This window comes from Ptychodera flava (genome assembly GCF_041260155.1).
Source record: "Ptychodera flava strain L36383 chromosome 23 unlocalized genomic scaffold, AS_Pfla_20210202 Scaffold_23__1_contigs__length_28996876_pilon, whole genome shotgun sequence".
NCBI classification, from domain to species: domain Eukaryota; kingdom Metazoa; phylum Hemichordata; class Enteropneusta; family Ptychoderidae; genus Ptychodera; species Ptychodera flava.
The window spans coordinates 12,307,920-12,326,064 of NW_027248277.1; the positions used below are offsets into that span (position 1 = coordinate 12,307,920).

The 18,145-nt window shown below is 38.9% G+C and overlaps 1 protein-coding gene across 1 annotated transcript; it reads left to right on the plus strand.

Moving 5' to 3' along the window:
• The first annotated feature begins 273 nt into the window (after window positions 1–273).
• LOC139123758 (zona pellucida sperm-binding protein 3 receptor-like) lies at window positions 274–13,529 on the plus strand. The gene is made up of 9 exons (XM_070689912.1): window positions 274–360; window positions 5,112–5,173; window positions 8,322–8,740; window positions 9,561–9,734; window positions 10,137–10,307; window positions 11,833–11,868; window positions 12,046–12,081; window positions 12,293–12,385; window positions 12,869–13,529. Exons 1-8 carry the CDS (start codon window positions 274–276, stop codon window positions 12,373–12,375), a joined length of 1,068 nt encoding a protein of 355 aa, XP_070546013.1. The 3' UTR covers window positions 12,376–12,385; window positions 12,869–13,529.
• Window positions 13,530–18,145: the final 4,616 nt, after the last annotated feature.

Below are 18,145 nucleotides of genomic sequence, written 5' to 3' on the forward strand. Positions count from 1 at the left end.
AGAAAGCGCATCAGTTGTCGTTTGCAGTTTGGTATGGGAAAACTTGAAATGGCACTGATTTTAGCATCAACAGGTTTTACCTCACCCTGTCCTACAGTATGTCCGAGGTAAGTTACCCTAGCCCAACCAAACTCAGATTTGGCAAGGTTGACAGTCAACATTGCTTTGCTCAGTCTCTCAAAGAACTTCCGCATGAGCTTGATGTGTTCCTCCCAGGTGTCACTATACAGGACGACGTCGTCAACGTAGGCTGCACACCCGTCTAGCCCGGATATGACGTCGTTGATCATCGTTGGACACGTTGCCGGAGAGTTCTTCATTCCGAATGGCATCACCTTGTACTGGAACAATCCGTCTGGTGTAACAAAGGCGGATATTTCACGAGCACGATCCGTCAAAGGGACTTGCCAAAATCCCTTCAGTAGGTCAAATTTCGTCACATACTTGGCTTTTCCCACTCGGTCGATGCAGTCATCAATCCTCGGGATTGGGAAAGTGTCTGTCTTTGTTAAAGTGTTGACCTTCCTAAAGTCCGTGCACATACGATAACTGTGATCTGATTTGGGAACAAGTATGCACGGCGAACTCCAGTTACTTTTACTGGGTTCAATAAAGTCATTGTCCAGCAGGTATTTGACTTCTTCCTGGAGATATTTCGCTTTTGTTGGATTCAGTCTGTATGGATGTTGTTTTACAGGCTTACTGTCCCCAACATCAACGTCGTGGTAGATGACGTTTGTCCTCGTTGGAACATCTTGAAACAGGTGTTTATATTCATGGAGCAGTTCTTTCACCTGTTGTTGTTGTTCTGGCTGGAGGTGTGCCAACTTTGTAGACTCCAGCTTCTCCAGGATTTCTGAGTTCTGAAGCTTGACCGAGCCCAGCTTTGAGTTTAGAGTATTTTCACTCAAGTCAGTTTCAGTATCACTATCTTCATAATGGCCAGAACTGACTGTACTGACAGGCTTTGTTTTAGTAGGATTATCCCTATCCAAATATGGCTTAAGCATATTTATGTGACATAGCTGTTTTTGTTTTCGCCTGTCAGGTGTTATTATGATGTAATTTAAATCACTCAATTTCTTATCAATTAGGTATGGCCCAAAGTAACGAGCATGGAGTGGTTTGCCAGGAATTGGAAGTAGAACAAGAACTTTTTGACCTGGTTCAAACTTCCGTTTTGAGGTGCTTTTATCATATTTGGTTTTCATTGACTGCTGAGATGACTCAAGATTTTCTCTGGCTAATTCACATGCTTTAGAGAGTTTCGTACGAAAATCTGACACATATTGCAAAATATTCAGACAATCATCATCGTCTGATAGGAATTTCTCTTTAACGAGCTTAAGTGGGCCACGGACTGTATGTCCAAATACAAGCTCAAATAGGCTAAAGCCAAGAGACTCCTGAATTGACTCTCTAACAGCAAAGAGCAGAAAATGAATTCCTTCATCCCACTGCTTCTCTGTGTCAAAACAGTAGGTCCTAATCATGTTTTTCAAAGTTTGATGAAATCGCTCAAGAGCACCCTGACTTTCTGGATGATAGGCGGATGACCTATACTGTTTAATGCCTAGCTGATCCATTACTTGTTGAAAAATTCCAGACATAAAGTTGGAGCCTTGATCGGACTGGACACATTTAGGGAGGCCAAATAAAGTGAAAAATTTGACTAAAGCTCTCACTATAGTCTTTGTCTTTATATTTCTCAGTGGTATGGCTTCTGGGAACCAAGTAGATGTACACATTATTGTCAACATGTACTCATTTCTTGATCTTGGTTTGGTAGGGCCCAACACAGTCTATGAGTATCCTACTAGATGGTTCATGAAATGCAGGAATTGGCTATAAAGGGGCCTTTGGAATGGTCTGATTTGGCTTTCCTACCATTTGTTGACATGTGTGACAAGTTTTACAGAAATGTGCTACATCCTGCCTGAGATTAGGCCAATAAAAGTGACTGAGAATTTTATGATAAGTTTTCCTGACTCCTAAGTGACCAGCCCAGGGCGTTTCATGGGCCAGGCGCAATATTTCAGCACGGTAGGGCTTTGGAACCACAATTTGATGTTTTATAGCCCAATCGTCATCAACCAAGACATCTGGAGGTCTCCATTTACGCATGAGAATACCAGATTTTGTATAATAGGAAACAGAGCTATCTGAAGTTTTATCTTCATCATCTACCCTGTCAAACAGCACAAAATATCTGGGTCTTTGTGTTGTTCTGCAATGAGATTTGATCTAGAAAATGTCTGACTTTCGTCAGCAGAAGTTTTACTGGAAGTTTCAAATCCACGAGGGATAACGGAATGATCCGTGTCAAACACCTGACTGAGAAAGGTGTCATTTAAGTCAACATCTGTGACATTATTTTGAGAGTATTTTGATTCTCGGAAGTTTTCTTTGACATGGCTCGAGTAATTGCACACGAAGGAAATAAATCGGGTATCTCTTGTTCAATTGGCTCTGGATCCTGATCTAAACTAGGATTATCAGTCACAAGTGGATTAGTAATGACCTTGTCCCCAGCAAGGTCGTTTCCAAGAAGAAGGTGAATCCCTTCAAAAGGCAAAAAAGGCCTAATACCTAAAGCCACAGGTCCAGAAACAAAGTCCGAAGACAAATAGACATTATGGAGAGGAACAGGAATGTAGTCATTACAATCTACCCCCTTAATAAGAACTTTAGAACCTGAAAATGACTTTTCAGAAAACGGCAGGGTATCTGCCAACAAAAGAGACTGGGAAGCCCCGGTATCTCTTAAAATTTTGACAGGGGTAGCGGAAGAAAAATCACTAGAAAGTGATATAAAACCATTATGAATAAATGGTTCGAAAATACCCATAATGCTATCTTGAGAAGAATTGACCTTGACCTCATTAATTGGGGATAAGAGGGGTTTAACCTCAGAAAATGTGTTGCACACATTATTAGACTCTAATTGAGTTGATGAAGAAATAAAGCCGGTTGGCTTAGATCCACTTTGACCACTTTGACCTTCACGTTTTCTTTTCAATTTGAAACAATCTGACATTAAATGGCCGTCTTTCTTACAATAATTACAAGAAAGTGTACCGAACTGTTTGTCAGAAGGAGATTGAGACTTGGGATCTGATGATGTGTGAGTGTTACTTAAATTTTGTGAACTGTTGTCATTTGATTTCCTACTCTCCTTTGAAAAATTCTTGGATGAAAAGGACGAGTTAAATTTACCTGCATTGTTTCTGTATGAAAAGGACTGGGATGGTTTGCTGAGAAATGAAGATTTGTGGGTCAATGAATAATCATCGGCCAAACGTGCAGCAACCTCCAATGTATCTGCCTTTTGTTCATTGATAAACGTCTTGATGTCACTCCGGATGCACCTTTTAAATTCCTCAATCAAAACAAGTTGTCGTAATTTGTCATAATTCTGACTGACCTTTTCAGAAGAACACCAACGATCAAACAGTTGTTCTTTTGTTCGAGCAAATTCAACATAAGTTTGATCCTTCACCTTCTCACAATCCCTAAATTTCTGACGGTAAGCTTCAGGCACCAACTCATAGCCCTTGAGAATTAATTCCTTCACAGAATCATAATTTGAAGCCTGCTCTACTGACAACTGAATGTAAATTTCTCTGGCTTTACCCACCAAAGCACTCTGCAAAAGCATAGACCAGGACTCCTTAGGCCAATTCAGACTCTGAGCAATTTTCTCAAAATGAAGGAAATATTTATCAACATCCTTTTCTTGGAAAGGGGGAACTAACCTGAAATGCTTAGTGATGTCAAACTTGTCTGAAGGGAAGAATTTTCCTGACTGTCCAAGCTCTAAACGTTTTATTTCTACCTGTAATCGCTGTTCTTCTAATCGCAATTCCTTTTCTCTCTGTCTTTCTTCCATTTCTAATCTTTTGCCTTTCTTTCTATTCTTTTCTTTCATTTGTATCTTTCCTCCTCTGTCTTTCTTCCATTTGCAAACTTTTCACGTGCCAAATCTGCCTGTATTTCTAACTCTAATTTTCTGAGTTCAAAGGAAGACTCAGGTCATAATCTTTCAGGGTGGATTCCTCAAATTGGCCTAAATCAACTAGATGTTTGGCAATACGGTACTGTATTTCCCTCTTGCGCATAGATCTTTTGATTTCTACTTTAAGGAAATTGGCCAGTGTTATGAGGTCGCCTTTTCTGAGGGAATCAAATGTGTCCTGATCAAGGTCATCCATAAATTCGTCTGGTTTGAATTCCGCCATGATTAAATTTCGCTGAGTTCACAGTATACAATAGTTTTGAAAAGGCTAGCAAAATGTTGTCAAACGGCTCAAAATATTCGTCTCCCGGACGAGCCCCCAATTTGTTACGTGCAGAGAAAACGAACAAAGGTGAACTCAGCAGTTTCCGTTTAAACAAAATTTATTACAAAAATAAAACTAATTGCTAAGTCAGGGATAAAATACAAGCTTTAAAAGTGTACAGACTACTTATCTCAGCTGGGACGGCAAAGCTCCAGTCTCAGAGTTGTAACAGTCAGTCGGATGAATGAACAGTCCTTCGGCTTGCAGGCTTGTAGTTGCACAAAGTCCACAGTATAAATCCAGCGTTGGCAGTGAAGGTCTTGAAAGGTCTTGAGAATGACTACTGCTGGAGTTTAGTAACACACAAGAGACACGATCCCAAAAGTCTGACTGGAAGCTGTGCACGTCCCTTTTATAAAGGCATATAAGAACAATCTAGAACTTTTATTGACATGCTAATTACTGTTCTAAAATTATCTCCCTTACACAACTAATCAACTTTCCAGAACATTCCAAACATGACTAATTGATTCAAGGTTGTGAGGTCATCAAGGGCAGTGACCTTGAGAATGTTGAAGACTAATTGAACTCAGGTCATGATGAGTGTGGGGGGAATGACCTACATAACACTATCAACATGGGAAGGCAAGTAATTCCCCGACTTATAGATGGCGCGTCTTGCAAGAGCTTTGATACTACTAGCTTGCGTGCGGGTGAAATGACGACAAAGACACATATAGAATATTTTCTGTATATTTATGACAACAAAATTTCAGTACATAGGGTTATTTTTGATGGATTGATAATCATATGCATCTATTTCTTTTTTAGACACAAATTGGTGCTCGTTCTGTCCGCGTTTCCATTTCTGTTGACAAGCATCACAGCCCAGGGTGAGTATCCCTCTCTATTTTTTTATAAATTTTAATTTGAAGGCATTAAGATTGCACGCAGTTGTTACAAGAAATGAACATCCTAAAGTTACATTCCGTAGCAGCGTATATAGCACCCGTTTATACATGAAGGGGATTTTAAGTGCGTTGGCTCTTCCAACAAGTACTTGGCTTGAGATGCACGTATTCGTCGCTACCAGAGTTCAAATCGTTTCTAATGCACGTAGTCCACAAGGCTACCCTATGTATGCGACGCCTTCACGTAGGCTCTCAGGTAGACTTATCCCCAACGATAACGATATGAATATCAGTTTGTGTAATTTCTAGCTCCGTAGGCAGCAAAATTTACCTTGCTTTCCCTTGAATTGTATCAGCATTTTCCTCGATTGTATCGGCGGGTAGGGAAGGGAGGATGGGAGTATTTTCTCGTGTCATCTGTTTGCAAGGAAACTCAGGCTGTGCATTTTGTATAGCTTGATACTTTTAAAATGCGTAATGTAGGCACAGAGCGGGTAGTTGTCGAGTGCAAAGATGAGAATCATGTGGGTGGGAGTGTTCCCTATTCATAACGAAGAGTAGTTTTTTGAGTTGAAGAGAAGATCACCGGGAGTTTATCTTGGAACGAAAAGAGGGACTGTTAAGGGAGAAAAAGCCTCGGAATCAGATATTCGGACTCTTAAACGTTACGTTTCGTGTCTAAGCTTCTACTTGTGGGACTCAATTTAAAGCTCTTTCCTTCAAAACTTTACCGTCTTACTTTTTCGAATATCGATAAGTTATTTTGTTCTCCTTAGAGGTATAACAATGATTTCGACCATTTTGAATTTCAAATATCGGTAAATCTTGATTTATCTGTTAATTAATTCATATTATTTATTTACACTTTTATAGCTCGGCGGAATGACTGGTTGAGTAAATTTTATCAGGGCTCATAAATACATCAAGAAAATATAAAGTTTAAAACTGCTTTTTGCTATTTATCGCTATTGACAACAGGATGTCTAACATTAACACTTTGACTGTACATATGCGCTGGGGTCATACAGATGGTTACAACACCCACTAAAACTGACAGGGGTACACGTTTCGGAAAAAGGTGTCAAAACATTGAGCTGATCTAAACTTTTTGGAAAAACATGGAGAACAGAACTGTGGAATTAGTGGATGTGTTGTAATCCCACCCAGGCCACTTTCTGTTTAGGGAAAAGTTGGAATGGCAAGGTGTCGGAAACGCAATGACCGATACTTATACTCGATCAGTTCAAAAGCCGCACTACACATGTGCACTGGTCTTGAGCGATTTATAAGTACAGATGTACCAATTTCACACTGTACACATGGTTGGTTGCGAAAAATTGGCTGCAGCCTACAATACTCTATTTCGTCACGTAAAATCGCGTGAGTTTGAGTGACGTAAATATGGGTTGCACTGCTGTGGTACTGCTAGCCATTGCTAAAAGTAAGAAGTCTGGGTACTTGCGGTTTCTTACGTCATTTTCTAGTCGCATTGTAGGGTGGAAAATATAAGATACAAATGGAAGGGCTCTTAACAAAGATCAAAGTTCGGATACATCACTGCACCATTGCTCTCAGTTGCAGTAGCGCTTAACTTGATCGTTATAGCTTTTGCTGACGTGCTGTATGCCTCGTGGCTTGTAAAGCGTGTTCATGGTGCAATTTAGTTAGCTAGGGAAAGGAAGATCCGTTTTTAAGAGTCAAAATGATTTCAAGTTTATTTAGAAAATGTCAGCTAAAAAGAAAAGGGGTTACCAATCTGACGTAACAGCCAACCTTCCATTTTTTTGGTGTCATTAGCATGATAGAAGAGAAGTAAGCTTCCATGTTTTAATATTAATATCAGTTGTGTCTCTCACATCTGGCCACGTTTAGATCGGGGAAAAGCTGTCATGGTACCTCTTCGTCCAAAAATATCCAGGATCAATACATGGGAGTCCATTGTGAAAACCACTAACATTTGTTCGCTACAAACAATCCATGTCCATACATCTATATATGTTTGATAATTTATGCAATTTACTTTGCTGCTTGAAGTGGGATCGAGGTAAAAAGAGCATATGCGTGCAGTAAATTTGACTTTGGAATTTCACCGAAAATCTGTTTCATCATGTTTATGTGCATGAAAGCTGGGGAGCATTTATTTCTCGTAAACAGTATTGAGGGATCAATTTTTGTAATTTTTTTGTAATTTCTGTCCTGTCCCTAATATAGGACCGTAGTTTACCTCGTATCTACAATAAACAATCGCTTATTACACTAATAGCTGCTACCAGGCTTATTACGTAACGACAATATATCATTATAATTGTCATGAGTAATCAAAATAATGCTCTTCTAACATATGAGATCGTTACATAATGCATCCCAGTCTTTTTCGGCAAACTCCGATGTGCGAGAACGTTTGCAAATACCTTTAGGCCCTATATGGTCTAACTTATTTTCTAATATCAATCAACAAATGTTATTTGATATGAACAACTCATGGGCATTGAGTTCTTTGACCAAAATCGTGAAGGTATCACTCGCGTCAAAATTAAAAATCTTAAACTTTTGCTCAAATTTACCATTAAGAAACATAAAACCATTATCATTCAAAATTACGGATAAAAATCAGGGATCACAGTGCAGAATTTGTTACTAAAAAAACTAATTACCCAATTTTTACGAGACTGGCAATTCAAAATGACCAACATCCCTGCGTTTACTCCATGCAATTTTATATTTAGGTAGTACAAGCCTCCGGGTCAAAATTGAAAGACATGAACTTTTGCTCAAACCTTTTTTCGAGGTTTTTTTTCAATCATTCTCTTTCGTAATCAAGAAAAAAAATCGGGAATCACCGTGAAAATGTTTGTACTGGAGACAAAAATTACCCACGAATTACCGATATTGAAATTGAAAATGGCTGCAATGCCTGTTATTACTCTATGGAGAAAAAATATTTTCATTTTCGAAAAAAACAAAGACGGTGAATATTTTGCTAAACCAAGAGATTTAGAATGAGACCCCATAACTTGTTGATCAGAAAAGAATGGTAAAAGTTTGAGAGTTCTCGAGGCGCATTTTACCTTAAATAGGCTACGTCCACCATATTGAATAACAATCATATGTGCATCTCTTTTCCTTACAGATGTTGTCATTGCTGGTTTCGTTATATCCTATCCGGCACCCACTTCTATAATAACATACAACAGAGTTACGGACACTGTCATCGAAATTGCTATCCCGTCAATTCAGGCGCCAATGGTGGGGAAGTAAACGGCCTTGACATCTACTTCCGCGATAACTCCAATACTAAGATCACAGAGACGGTACAACCTGCAGGTGGCGCTGCACCAACCATCGGAAATGGAGTTACCATTAATCCTAATCAAAATCATCATGTATTGACAGGCTCTGTAACGATCAAGTTCGACAATGAAGCTATTTGTAGCGATGCGGCGAAAATTTGTGCGCTTATCAAAGGTCCGGCAGTGGCCACAAATGCTGCAGAGTATTGTTTAAGTCTCGGTACAGCCTATGGTCATGCAGGGGCCAAAGATTGTATAGGTAACAACTTGTCAAAGGTTTTGATCACAGTAAAACTGTGTTTCCACAATACGGAAATGCATTTGAAAGGAAAGTGCCTCTTCCTCGCCAATGGAGAGATTTTGCTGCCATTCTCGCCCCTTGTAGATGAGACATTCTGGTTCCCACAACATATGATTAGAAGTGTAGGGTCACGTGATTCTCATAGATAATACAATAAATTCTCACTGTACTCCAATGTGACTTAAAATTGTATCTGGTTACTTGCGAGAGTTAGTATTGGCTGTCACTAACACGATTGGAACTAATTTGGAATGGATGGTGAAGTAAGGTCGTTTTAACCTGCAAGTGTAAGCTCATCTGCTTTTCTTTTTAAGTTACACACTTGTTTTATGAGTAATTTGTAATATTGTAAAATTCAGCTATATGGCACCAAACACTTTTGAGAAAGTTTGAAAAATATGAAGATCCAAGTATCCCAAATAAGTTCCAATCGTGTTCACTGTAAATTAAAAGTCTTACTGGAGAACAGCGGGAATTTCACTTATCACTTGCGAGAATCAGGGTTTCAAACAGTTCTCACGTATGTTGGTAGAAACTGGAATAGCAGCGTAGCCATCTGTATGTGCCCATGTTACATGCCTCGAACATAAAACGATTTCCTTAACTGTACACAGCAAGACTTTTTATGTTATCTTGAAGTCACCTCCTTCGTCAGACGTTCATTTGAAATTCCCCTCTTTGATGCCAAATTTCGATTTCAAAACATTTTAAAGCATCTCTTATTATCTATCAATGACAGCGTTAAATATATGTTAAATATATGCACTTCTTTCTACAGCGCATGACTGTACTGATCCTGGTATAGCGCCAACCAACGGTCAAAAGATGGGCAGTGACTACACACATGGACAAACGGTGACTTACGCTTGTGATACTGGCTACACATTGAGCGGACCAGGTGTATTGTCCTGTACAAATGGTTCATGGAATTACCCACGTCCTACTTGCAAGGGTCAGAGTTTTATAATTATTCACTCCGCAGAATAACACACACAGCTTGATGGAATCTCTCTTACTCACGGTTTTGAATAACAGATTGGCAGCATTATATCATGAGGATTGATCACAAAGCGTAATATCAATACCGTCTCGCGAAATTCTGAGTCGTTCTCCACATGTCGGCACGAAATCAACTTGTACTTTTCGAACCATATGCTGACCTGTACGAAAACAGTGAAAACCAACTTAATGTGCACACATGGAAAGGTTGAATCAAAATCAGATCCTGTCTGTACATCGCGTGAAGTCTCTTATTGGAAGATGACCTTATTTATTTAAAAAAAATGACTAACGTATGCAGTTTTAAGCTAACGTACGTCGAAAAGTTATCTATGTATATCTGTGTTATGTACAGCCGGCTGTAATGACCCTGGCCCGGCGCCCGTTAATGGCACTAAAACTGGTACAGATTACACACACGGAGCTACAGTCAGCTATACTTGTGACGAAGGCTATATTTTGAGTGGACCTGGAATCCTAACATGCAGTGACGGATCTTGGGACAATACTGCACCCACTTGTTTAGGTACGTAAAACTGTGTTTTATATTTATTTTGTCAATCCCATACATTATTGCTACTGGATCCATGTATTGCAAATCGGATGTAGCGTTTAAATGATGCCGCGAGTACAAGCTGCTTGTATCGGGATTGTGAGTAGAAGAAAAGCCAAATCAATAAGCCAACACATGTCTACAAGCACATACGGTCAATCGTAGTGTTTGTATATGCAAAACATCTCATAGCAACTAAATATAGATTAGCTAGTTGGTTACAGTTTGTCCTTCTCTTGGTCATTTCTGAAACGAAGTAAATTCAAGAATAGGGTGATATAAATATCAATGAAAATTAACTTGAAAGACGTACAACAATAACTTTGGACTTGTTGCAAAGACATTGTCTACGTTATACAATTCAAATTGACCGAGAGGGATGTAAATTAGACTCGTGCATGCATTAACGTTTTTGACACTGCTAAACATTGCAAAATGTTTCACATTTCCTAGAAACTTGACATGTATTAAGGCGTCGATAAGAATTCCTTTTGAAAACTGTATGATGAATTTGCCCTAAACCAAGAATACGAACAGACATTCACGCTCACGAGTAATCCTATTGGATAAATAATGTAACTGTATTGTGTAATTGCATCGTGAATTGGTTGCATATACAAAATTATCATGTTGGCATTCAAACAGCATAAACTTTTTATTCAGCACCAAAAAGTTGAAGATTAGTTGATTTGAATATTGATTTTATTATTAAATTTGTAAAATTATCCCCCTACCCCGGTATTTTTTCATACGTATAGGGTTTTAGGCTTAGAGAACAAGCCTGGTGCATATTCATGGCGTCGATTTAGGTTTTGTTTGTCTTACTTTGCTATATAGGGTATGATTCACAAGGACACGATTGTTGCTTCATTATGTACTACTTTTACTGTATTTCCTAACGTTTATTTATCCGCCTGTAAGACGTCGATCCTTCTCCACAATTCAGTCATGCCACAATGTCTAGTTTTTACATGGTTCAAGTGAAATGTTATCGTTGCCTGTTAATTCTCTTTGCCTTAATCAAAAAGCATTTGCTTAAGTAAGATATTTACACTTTATGCTACAAAGATAGGTCATTAGATGTTTATATTCCAAAATACGTACTTGAAAAAGGGTTGAGGGCCAACGATTTGCCTTGGGCAAAAATGTTACATTTTTAACTACACTTATGAACAATTCCGCTATCTTGCTAACTCTCTAACGCTGTAGATTTAAGCAGCCTTGACACAAACGCAAATGCGGTTTAAGGTTGACTAGCATGACATCTTGGTAAAGGTCCATCAAATCGCAATTGCCCGCTAAATTAATCCCTATTAAATAACTACCTCGCATTGTGATACTATATTTTCTACTTCCAGCATAGGCTGTACATTTTTTGGTAGTCTTTATCATGTCTTTCTTAAATGTTCATCATCAGCTTAGTTATTCCCATGATACCGGGACTTTATACGTTTATTATTTGTGCATCTCACTTTTGATTGTGTTTGTTAATTTACAGCTATCGGAGGTTTTTCTACGGAAACACCTGACCCAAGTAAGATTATATATATTTACATTTAGTTTAAAGGCGATACTTTGTAGCCGATGACGACAATGTGTGCTGTTTATCGTGCACTGTAAGACAAAAGATATACGATAACATATTAAGTTTACGTCCAGTGTAATGTACGTAATGTTGTGTAACTTTTCAATATGCTTTTTGTATTTTTAGGTATGGGAGGTTTCTCGACAGAAACACTTGATCAAAGTAAGGCTGATATTTTATAATAAGTATTAAGGGAAAAAACCAGCCAATTATGATAATGCATGCTGTCTGTCGGACGCTACAATAGAAAAGAGGCTTTACATATACGTGGATAGTAAATATTCATTAAAGCACACAACTTTAAAACACGAGAAGTATCTTTTTTACGCTAACAATAAATTAATATGAATTTCTTTGATTTGTTGATATTTAGGTGAAAGTGACGCTGGAGGTAAAAGGCTTAGTGTATCGGTGACTGTGATATCGATGGTGTTCCTGCCCCTATTTGCTAATTAGGGGACAGTAGGTTAGTATTTTCATACATTGCTTCTACTTTTAGGAACACCCACTTAGTGCTCTTTCCATAACCCTGTTACAGGAATGTAACATCCAAAACAACTAGAAACATGCATTTTTACTGAATGAATAGGAAGGTAAACCAGATACAATTATTTGATGGCAGCTCGACATAATCATCTGTTTTTGCCACACAACTTCAGTATTTATTAAACAAAGAACTTCAGAAACGTTCAATGTTTTATGGTATTCCTGGAGAAAGTGTTTTTAATATGAGCGGCATGTCAGCCTACGGCTTTCACGATTGGAAATGAGGGTGGCGTTGCGATTTATGATGAAGTCTACACTTCATTGCAAGTTACGATATTTTCAAAATGTGCCGTGTTATCTATTAACTATTAATTGCTTATGCAATAGATATATATATATGAATGCGATCGAATTGTCGTAAGATAATCCGACACTTGCATATTTTCTAAACTCGTCCTTTCAGAAAATCGTCACTGAGTGCTATCATGCCGTCGTTTGTGCGCTACCATCATGTTTGAAATTTCGTTAGCCGTACATTTGGATAAATGATTGAGGACTTTTCTTTAGCTGTCTGAGATAAACAGTATATGAATGACTCATACCTAATGTCATCATATATTATCATCGGTTGATTTGGGTAAATGAGGTTAGGATGATTTTCCTCATCGATCTTCACTTAACTTAGATTTTCTTTTTTATTACTTTTTTGCAGTCTTTTCTTGCTTTACACTCTACAAGTATACTTTGTGTAAGATAAAAACATACCAATACGATGATCTGATGTGTAGACCAAAAATTGTACAACTAAATATCGATGTTATCACCGTTCATCTGTATTTTTTATGATTAGCTGTAATTTCCTCCAGAGAATTGCTAAAGTAGCACAAGTAACTCAAAACTAACAATGAGACAGTTGCTGCACAATATAAAATGATGACGATGCTAGGGATGCTATAAACAATTTATATTTTATGTCCTATTTTCTCGCTATCTTGATAGATTAATCATGCTATTGTTTTGGATTTTTGTATGAATTTATTTCTTTTTTCTTATTATTACTTTGAAACAGTGTTTTGGTTTTGCTTTAGTAACTCCCTCATTTGTTTTTGTAACGCTTTTCTTCCCTTCAGAGGGAAGTTATGTGTTTAATAATAAATAAAATGTCATATGGAAAATAATTCGCCCATATTTGTATTTTGTTTATTTTTTGCATCTTGTGTTCTATGATGTGTCTCTACATCTCTTATGGTTTGTCATTGCTGCTGATGTTTGGTAATTAAGCAAATGTCATGAGTACGTCACTAGCAATGTGATTGCAGGAATGTGTTAAATTGTATATTATTGACAATTCAGTCGGGATTTATTTCGAAACTCTCTGCTCATCTGTTGAATAAAAAAAGCATATAGTTTGTAACCTGCTCAAAATATGCGTGTTACCTATCGTACGTGTGTCTAAGGAAAACAAAATCGACAAAGTCTCCAGAATTTTAAGAAAATATTTCAATAAGGTTGTCATTTGCTTTTAAAAATTTGTGTTGAAAGTGGAAGAATTTAATACTCTTATCATCTCTCTCTCTCTCTCTCTCTCTCTCTCTCTCTCTCTCTCTCTCCTCTCTCCTCTCTCTCTCTCTCTCTCTCTCTCTCTCTCTCTCTCTCTCTTCTCTCTCTCTCTCTCTCTCTCTCTCTCTCTTATCCGCTATGCGGGATTTATCATTCTTGACAGCCTATCATTGTATAGAGTGAAATATCGTAACGTATGTTATCCACCCTGCTTCTCTATAGATGGTGATAGCGTGTCCGCGTTGTGTGATTCTCCGTCTGACAACTATGCTGTTTCAGATTCCAGAATTACGGATGGAAAGTTTAGCATTCGTCCATTTGCAAACAGCAACACACGTTTTAAAAAAAACATAGAAAAACTAACACAAATGTTAATACTGACTTGTATGCTCGATCAGCAGATTTCACATAGTTGTAGTAGATGGGTGGCTGGTTTGCCCATATGTTCTCCATGATCACCACAAAGGGTTAGTCACATCGTCAAAGATGTATTGTCCACAATTCTGGGTAATGATGTAGATCTTACAAATAGAAAATTAAATATGTTGTATCAATGATAGATTTCAAGAGTTCTTTTATCCAAATCAAAATGGATCTTCTAGCACAATCTTCTTGATAAAATTGTGCCAGTCATAAGATAGACCCTCGGGAGAAAATTCTCTAGGGTCTATCGTCACATTAAGAGATCATTGAGGGTTGTACTTGTACGTGCCTCGTTAGTGAAAGACTTAAAAGTTTCTGGAAATTTGTGGTACGTCAAAAAAGAAAACAGTTTGAGAGGACAAAACTGTCCTAAAGGCGCCTTCTACAGTGTAAGATTATCGAAGAAGTGCCTTTTAACGGCTAGCGAACCTTTACTCCACCGATCGAGATTCGGCGGTGTGATTCATCGGGGACGCATAATCACAGATGGTAACTTTCGAACAGAGTTGAAACGAATACATCTGATACGTAGTTTTTCTCTTACTTTCTACATACAATTCAAGTGCCATAATTCCTCGAAGTACCGGGATCGTCCCCGACCCAAAAAATCGAACTTCGAGTACTGAACGCGTCTGTCATAAAACGTTAGATTTGTAGATCATTTCCGCAGTAATGTCAAAATTGCGGAAGTATTTTTTCTGAAAGAGAGCAAACAAATTCATTATTAGAAGTCATACGGACCATTGTTCTTGGCGTTGATCAGAACACTCCACATGATATTACGCCACTGAATTTTGTTCTCTGCACATTTTTGAGATTGGGGATTAAGCCGTCCGGTCTAGTCTGTTGCTTTCTCCGCTAGGTGATTGGGTACCGTACGTTGTGGGTTCGAGCCCGATTGAAACCATCGTATTCTGTACCCATTCGCCATAAGTCTTGTCTCCTGACCCGTTTCTACCGCTGGCTGCGCTCCTAACTAAAATCACTGCTCAATGGTACGAGCGCAGTGATTGCATTGAATTTATTTCCAACTTCATGACAGCTTTTTGCCATACAAATTTCTGCGAGAGCGTTTGCCAGCTTAATGAGTTAGTGGGTGTGTGTGTCATATGTACTGAATGATAACAGTGAATTTTAAATTTGACGCCTAAACAAAGCATGGCCAGTGATAGGACAGAAACGCCGTTCCACTTATCACGAACACCCCACCAAGTGTAACATTTTGTTCATTAGGTCCTAAAGCTATTTTCTAAGTTTTCTAGACAAAGCATAAAGAAAGTTTTCACTGGCGCTTTACACAGCGTTGCATGACTATGCTTTCTCAAAGAAGCAGGTCTTTGATGCTGAAGGAATATGACTAGTAAGTCTATTCCATAAGGAAGCAGCGGCATTCATCTGTGTAGTCGTAGCTCTCGTTTTTCTAGGACGAATATGGATTGCAAAGGGAAACTCCGAGTCGTGCAACGGAAAAAAAGTTTTTCCGTCGCAACGTACGAGAGCAAGCTATGGCTGCTGCTACGGCGACATATGAGAAAGAACGATCATCATTGGTTGTTTTTTAAGAGATTCTTCGCACTTGAACAGAGAGATCTGAATTCTGGTTTATGAAATCGAAAACGTTTAAGTGTATACACAGTCCCTTATAACAAAACCAATAATTACGCTATTAATAACAAGTTATTAATAGCGTAGTACTGTCAGTAAAATTGTCTCGGGTTCATTGGAGGAGAAAGGAAAAAATTGCGCCATGATTCTTGAAGTTGGCCTGCAATGTTAGCCGTAAGTTGCGTCACAGTCCCTCTATCAAGTGGATAGAGGGACTGTGGTGGTTGCGTACAGCCTCCGTGTGTTCCCGGCGTTACACGGGCTAGCCGGCATGTGAGCATTTTTTCAGTTTGTCTGTGAATAACTCAGCATATCAAAATTAGACTACAGTATATCAAAATTGGACCACATATATGTCTCACATGCATATACTAGGCTTACATTAGATAAAAGATAAAAACAGTTAACCGCCAGCTAAGTACAAAGCAGGGATCGAGGTACGGGCCCGGGTACGGGCTGAGCGAATCCTTGTCCCCGTGAACGCTAGCGCTTACAAACAGGCGAAGTTGGTCAGTTTTTGTTTTATTGTTATGTCCCATTAACCGAAATGTTCTGTGTCTGTGAATGCCGGACCCTTGTCCATAACAACGGAGAAAACATCAGTTTTGTAGTCATTCAAGTCACTTGAACTGGACCATTGATACATGTCATACTGTCGTACCGATCGACACGATCGCAAGCGTAGCACTCGGAGCGTACGGACATAAGCGAGCGCGTTCATGTATGGCCGTGGTTTGAGGGACTGTGGGGCTTAAAATACTCGAAATTATCGTGTGTCGCAGCGCATTTCTTTTCATTTTCGACCAAAAATGGTGACTTTGGTATTTTACAACATAAAATGCACTTTTAATAGTTTGCTAGTATCCGTTTCAACTCACATCGTTTGGTGTCGCCGTTCTCAACTACCGAAAATCCAGTCGCTGTGGACTGGCCAGGTGGGAATGCAGAGAAATACTTAAAAGCCAAGTGTAGAATTTGGGACTCAGTGGAGATAATTTGTTTGCGTTCCTGCCAGCCTTATCCGAAGCAGTCTTTGTAGTTTTATCGCCCTCGTTCACGCTGAATATTCATAGACGTGGGCACTATACGGTTCTCAGGGCCTTGACCGTATAGTGCCCACGTCAAAACTTGTATGGCCAAAAGCTGGAATGTTGGTTTAGATTTCGTATGCCAATGGGGAAATTTTATTTTCATGGTTACAGAGAACAAGCAGGAATGAAAAACGACAAATCTTATTTTTTAGTCACTGCGGTATATGCGAAAGGAGGGATAGTCTGTCACGCCTGGCAGAAAAAAAAAATACATGGACGATATATCGTCATTGCACCACTCAATGCAGTTATAGAATTACAGAGTCGGGGATTTAAAAGTGACGCCATGCGCATAACTTCAGCGTTTCGTCTTCAAATTTCCATGTTTGCAGCTGTACAGATGTACTTGTTAATGTATGATCTTGTCAGGTGATTGTGCTCGTGCAGCCAAAATTCTCACTAAAATGGCGGCCCACGCGAAGCCCATACCTGGCACAGGCGCTCCTTAGCTGGGTAGTCTGCTAAGTAGATCGATTTTCAGATCGATCTATTGATCCCGTAGTCGATATGCCTGCCACTGCAACCTAAATACTCACAAGGTGTGCAACACAATCACTCAAAAAACACACCACCCGATTTGTCAACTGGCCGTGCGCTCACACAAAACATTCAGAACTACACTCCCGTATACCTAGTTGGATCACAAATTTAACCATCTCCTCGAAAATCACGCCGATGAACGTATTACTCCCGTCATCTTGAAGAAATCGGACGTGTTTTGAGACCAATCGCAGTGAAATGTGGCCTGCAGAACGATTCTACCATATGATGTAATTTATTCCACTACCGATTGGCTAATGAACGGCCAAAATAAAGGTCATGGCAAGACGTCACTGTTGTAGTATAGTTGAACCAATCAGCAGTGGAAAAATGACGTCATATGGTAAGAGGACCCGAAAAGGTAGTCGTATGCACTCGACAAGGTGATTTACAAATACCAAGACTAATATGCTACAATAAGATAGAAGTAGATCTGTGTAATTCTGTAAATTGGGAAAAGCTGATGTTAAATGCACGAAGTTTATATCTATAGGTTCGATAACCACATCAGTCATCAAATC

Excerpts from the sequence above, each read along its gene's own strand:
- LOC139123758 (XM_070689912.1), top strand. The coding sequence starts at position 274 with ATGACGTCGTTGATCATCGTTGGACACGTTGCCGGAGAGTTCTTCATT. Across the intron at positions 5,174-8,321 it reads GACAAGCATCACAGCCCAGG|ATGTTGTCATTGCTGGTTTC; the intron begins GTGAGTATCCCT and ends TTTTCCTTACAG. Across the intron at positions 8,741-9,560 it reads AGGGGCCAAAGATTGTATAG|CGCATGACTGTACTGATCCT; the intron begins GTAACAACTTGT and ends TTCTTTCTACAG.